Here is a 5748-nt window from a genome sequence, read left to right as displayed (position 1 = left end):
AAACCAGTTGTCAGGCTATAGGTCAACAAGGAAAGCTAATGACATGTGGATGGTCTTCGTTCACTTCAGGCTGTTTTAATGCTATTTAAAAAGAGAATGATCACAGTTTAATTTATTTTTTTAAACAGAACAGAGTCACGCATTTAGTTTTTTTGTTTTAATTTATTTATTATTGGCCGTGTTGGGTCTTTGTTTCTGTGCGAGGGCTTTCTCTAGTTGTGGCGAGCGGGGGCCACTCTTCATCGCGGTGCGCAGGCCTCTAACTGTTGCGGGCTCTCTTGTTGCGGAGCACAGCCTCCAGACGCGCAGGCTCAGTAGTTGTGGCTCACGGGCCTAGTTGCTCCGCGGCATGTGGGATCTTCCCAGACCAGGGCTCGAACCTGTGTCCCCTGCATTGGCAGGCAGATTCTCAACCACTGCACCACCAGGGAAGCCCCATGTGGTTTAATTTTTATTCTATAACCTACTGAACTGGATTTGCCACTGGAAGACCAACAACAGTGTTTAGGGCCTTATTATGTGGAGAGAGTAAAATATAAAGACCTGATATAGGGACTCTGAGGACACCCCATAACAGCACACTGATCTTTGCTCCCCGGAGTTTGCAACATAATGGTATGTAGGCTAACAGGGGCCCCAGCATTAGTCCGTTTAGAATTAGTCGCTGGGAGCCCCCTATTATCTGGAAACGTAGGGCACTGTAAACAGATTCCTGCCTTACCATAGGGCCTCTCTGCAGAAAAGAAAGCTATTCTAGGGCCTGAGGATCAGTTTACACAGACGGGTACTAATCTCAGCAATAATTCATTCCTGCCACATTGTGATTCATGCTTTGTTTCTCACTCAGCCTTGTGATAAACTCAGAGGCCCAATGGAACAAAGAGCCCAGATCTAGAATCAGACGCCACACTTAGTGCAATCATCTTTTATTACCGTAGAAAGTTACCCCCACAGGGCTACACTTTTTTGTCATAAATATTGGAGCTACCCTATATCTCATTGTTTTCTATGCTGGAAAAAAAAATCATTCAAACAACCAACAACTTTACTAAAATGCATTAACAATATATTTTGACCAGACAGTCATCTGTAAGAGAATTCCGTGGATACTATGTGAAAGGAGACATGGCGGAAAAAGATAAAATGGATTTGTTGAGTGGCTACTATGGGCCAGGCCATCAAGATGGATTTTAGGGCGGAACCAAACAACACTATCCCTACCCTCAAAGAATTTATCCTTGCCCTAGACAACTAAGTGATTCAAGTAATAAGGAATTGTGGCAAGTGTTACAACAGAAGAGGGTGTGTATAGAAGTCCAATAGGAAAAGCTAATCTATGAGATTGAGAAACCTCCCAGAGAAAATGGCATTTAAGCGAAGATCTGAAGGATGCACTGGGTTTGGGAAGTGGCAGGCAGGACTCTAGGGAAAGAAAAGAGCATATGCCAAGGTCTAGAGGCAAAAGGGAGCACAACACTTCGGAAACAATGAGGAAAAAATCCAGTTTTCCTGAGTTGTGGGGTGAGGAGGTGGCGGGGTAATTGGAGAAATTGTAACCCTCGTGTACTGTTGGTGGGAATGGAAAATGATGCAGCTGCTATGGAGAACGGTAGCGCATTTCTTCAAAAAATTGAAAACAGAGTTACCATATGATCCAGCAGTTCCACTTCTGGAGAACTGAAAGCAGGGACTCCAGGAGATAGTACTATACCCTTGTTCGTAGCAGGATTATTTGCAGGAGCCAAATGGTGGAAGCAACCAAAGTGTGCATCAAAGGATGAATGGATAAATAAAATGTGGTAGATACATGTGACGGAATATTATTCATCCTTAAAAAGGAAGGAAATTCTGACACACTATGAACATGGATGAACCTTGAAGACATTATGCTAAGTGAAATAAACCAGTCATAAATACTGCATGATTCCACTTGAATGAAACATCTAGAGGCCTCAAATTCATAAAGACAGAAAGTAAAATGGTGGTTGCCAGGGGCTGGCGGGTAGGAGGGGTGTTGGTGGAATGGGGAGTTATCGATAAATGAGTAGAGTTTCAGTTTGGGAAAATGAAAAAGTCTGGAGACGGATGATGGTGATGGTAGCACCACACTGTGAATATACTTAATTTCAATGAACTGTAACTTGATGGTCAAGATGGTAAATTCTATGTTTATGTATATTTTACCACCATTTTTTTAATTTAAAAATCTTCAAAAAACAAAAGACCCATCCTTGATATTGTCTACTCTAGAATGTTCAAAATTACTTCAAACCAATGCTTAATTAACTTTGATTTTTAGAAATAATAATTTTTAGGAAACTGTAAAATCATGATTCTCACACAAATGTAAAATGAACGCGTGTCAAAGATTTTATTTAATTTATTAAGGGAACCAGTATGTTACAACCGATTTAAAGAACAATGCAAAGGACACACATATATAGGCAAACAGGCCTGCTAAAGTGAATTTACAAACCAGTGCCAAAGCAGTCTGTATCCATCGGGCAATAGTCATTAACATTCTACTGACAAACTCATTTGCGTTACTATGGACAAAAATCACTTGTGACACTACAGGTGTTCTGTAATTTACAGAGTTGTAAACAGCTCAAAGACAATGAAAGTCTCAGGACCCTAGAGGTGGACAAACCTGAAAAGTGTGCTAGACAGGGCACACACACCCCCCTTTATTTTTTCGTCAGTTTCAAAATCTTTCAAGAGGCCAAACAAAGAAAATAAAAGCCTCGGTAATTCCTCATCCCAGAAACACAGTCGCTTTGATTCTTTTCCATCAAGGTTAATCCGGAGTATGGCGTCTTTATTAAGCAAATTAAACAAAATACACAAGTGCAACACTCTGGGACACGCTTCTCGACCGGGGGGACCCTCGGTGCACACCTGCCCAGCGCATCTCGGGCGGTTCCGCCCACTCAGCCGTGGGTTTCTGCAAGCTAACAGCGCAAAATTTCGAGGGGCCATCGGATCCCCGCTGGGGGTGGAGGGAGGACAGGCTACAGGTGCAGGGTCGACGGGCAGGGACCGGAGAAAAACTTTAGTTACCGAGATCTGCTGAGAAGCAGGGACCTGCGCAGTGCCCGGGCCAGGTGCGGCCGTTCGGGCGGCGCCTCTTTCCTTCCCCGCCCCAGGCCGACCTGGCCCCCGCCGAGCCGCGCAGAGGTGCAGGGGCGGGGCGACCTTTGCTCGGTCCGAGTCCCGCAGGGCCGCGCAGCTTCCTGCTCGCCACTCCAGCCCCTCCCACCCGGACGGGTTTGGCCGCGGCTGCCGCCACCTCTGCGCGCCGGCATCTCGGGCCCAGGTTTCGGTCAGACTTGCCCGCGAGCTGGTTTCGATTAGGCGGCTGGGCGGGAGGTAGGGCGGAGCGGCCGGGACGCGGGGAGCAAACTAGGGACGGGTAGCGGAGCGCAGACGGCCCCGCGCCGGAGACAAAGAGCGGCCGGAGGAGAGCCGGGCGCAGGACTCCGGGCGTGGCGGCGACGAGCGTGTGGACTTCAGGGAGCCGGAGCCTGGAGCGCTCTCCGGGGGCGCAAGGGCTCGAGATAGCAAGCCGGCGGCGGAGGCGGAGCAGTAGGCAGGTGCGCCGTCCAGGATGAGGACGCCGGTGGTGATGATTCTGGGCATGGTGCTCGCACCCTGCGGGCTGCTGCTCACCCTGACCGGCACGCTGACGCCCGGCTGGAGACTGGTGAAGGGCTTCCTTGACCAGCCGGTGGACTTGGTGCTGTACCAGGGCCTGTGGGACATATGCCGCGAGCAGAGCAGCAGCGAGCGCCAGTGCGGTCAGCCAGACGACTTGCGCTACTTCGCCGCCGAGCCCGTGCGGGTGGCGCGGGGACTCATGATCACGTCGCTGGCCGCCACGGCCCTGGGGCTACTGCTGGCGACGGTCGGCGTGCGCTGCTGGCAGGACGAGCCCCACTTCGCGCTGGCCGGCCTCTCCGGCGTCGTGCTTTTCGCCGCGGGCCTCTTGAGCCTCATCCCAGTCTCCTGGTACAACCACTTCTTGGAGGATCGCGCCGTCCTGCCCGCCCAGTCCAGCCCGGTCACCGTGCAGGTCGGCTACAGCCTGGTGCTGGGCTACCTGGGCAGCTGCCTGCTGCTGCTGGGCGGCTTCTCGCTGGCGCTCAGCTTCGCGCCTTGGTGCGCCGAGCGCTGTCGCAGCTGCCGGAAGGTGCCTCCAGGCAGGGCGCGCCGCAGCAGCATCAGCACCGTGTACGTCGACTGGCCGGAGCCCGCGCTCACGCCGGCCATCAAGTACTACAGCGACGGCCAGCACCGGCCGCGGCCCGTCCAGCTCGGCGCCGCCAGCCAGCGCAAGGCCGGCTTCCCGATGCCCCGGCCGCCGCCCAAGGCCTACAGCAACCCGGTGGAAGTGCTCGATGGGGAGAAGGCTCCCGAATCCCACCACGGCGGGTCCTCCCGCAGCACCCGGTCATGCGGCAGCGCACTGCCCTGCGACTCCGACCTGTAGGCGGCGCCCCCAGCCTGCTCTGGCCGGGCCCTGTCTGGATGAAGGACTCGCCCCACCACGGTCCAACCTTGAACTTGGCTGTTACCTTTCAGCTGGAAACACCTGGCTCGGAGTCGGACCCCCGGACACATTCCTGTAACTGGTTTGGAGGGCGATCTTCCTTTCCTAGCCAAACTCGACTCCTTGGACGATTAGTTCAGGTTGGGTTTGGTTTTCTTTTTACAGAGTTTAGTGTTTCTCCCCCGAGGGATCAGGGCCCTCTTCTGGACGACAGCCTTTTCATACTTTTAGCTGGAGACATAGGAAGGGTGACTTTGCATCCTGCTGATAATAACAATGTCAGAATCAGCAAATGGAGGCTCAAAACCGATTTAACATCTCCAAACAACATTCTGAAATGCTGATGAACCTTGCATCAATATAATTATTATTAATTTATTTTCTGCTGCATAATTCATTTTCACACAAACTGTCAAGAGACCGGTACCTTTCTGGTTATATTTGAATGGGGCTGTTAAAATAAACATAGAGCCATGCAAATACCAGCAGCTTTAGTGGCTTTTATGGAATGAAATAACCTGATTAACTCATATTTACATTTCTTCATATATAAATAGGATCTGTCATTTTTATCACTTATTTTTGGTGTGAAAGGTGAGGTCACTGCAGAGTTTCTCTTCTAGAAGCCAGAAGGAGAATGAAGGGACTGATGCTGTATTGTTCTATTTCTTGGCTACCTCACCCTGGACATTAAAGACTATATATTAAATATTTAGAACAAAATGGAACCTGTTAATCACATTAGGCTACCGTACATGTATATATATCTCTTATTTATAAATAAAATTTGAAAGCAAGAGTTTTACTCAACTCACACAAGTTTTCTTTTGTCTTCAGTATAATCTTTAGGAGTTTAAGCATTCATTACTAACAATTTTCTGGCTGCCTATGCACTGTTCTGAAATCTAGCACTCAGATCTTTGCACCTCTTAGCATAAGATTACTAAAAGTAGCCAATGGGCCCCACTTCAATCCCTGATTGTTTTATTTTCAGGTTCATGCTGTTTTCTGTGCAAAGCCAAGTCTATTGTTGAAAAAACTAGAAGCACCAGTTTCCACATGAGGTGAGACTAGAAATCTTTTCCTCTTGTAACGGTGCTGCCTAAAATCACAGGTAGGCAGCTGTGTGTTCCATGCTCAGGACTAAATCTCTAGCAGGACCGGCTCCAATTCCAATTAGTTGGTTTTAAGGGCGTCTT

At 49.4% G+C, this 5748-nt stretch overlaps 1 protein-coding gene across 1 annotated transcript; it reads left to right on the top strand.

Annotated features, from left to right (window-relative positions):
- Positions 1-3607: 3607 nt before the first annotated feature.
- On the top strand, positions 3608-4489 carry CLDN23 (claudin 23). The gene has a single exon (XM_060001287.1). It carries the CDS (start codon positions 3608-3610, stop codon positions 4487-4489), a length of 882 nt encoding a protein of 293 aa, XP_059857270.1.
- Positions 4490-5748: the final 1259 nt, after the last annotated feature.

This window comes from Delphinus delphis, chromosome 21, assembly GCF_949987515.2.
Source record: "Delphinus delphis chromosome 21, mDelDel1.2, whole genome shotgun sequence".
Taxonomy (NCBI): Eukaryota; Metazoa; Chordata; class Mammalia; order Artiodactyla; family Delphinidae; genus Delphinus; species Delphinus delphis.
The sequence above is the reverse complement of the archived record's forward strand: the minus strand, read 5'-3'. Positions and strand labels throughout refer to the sequence as shown.

Coding starts and splice junctions, on each gene's coding strand:
- CLDN23 (XM_060001287.1), top strand. CDS start 3,608: ATGAGGACGCCGGTGGTGATGATTCTGGGCATGGTGCTCGCACCCTGC.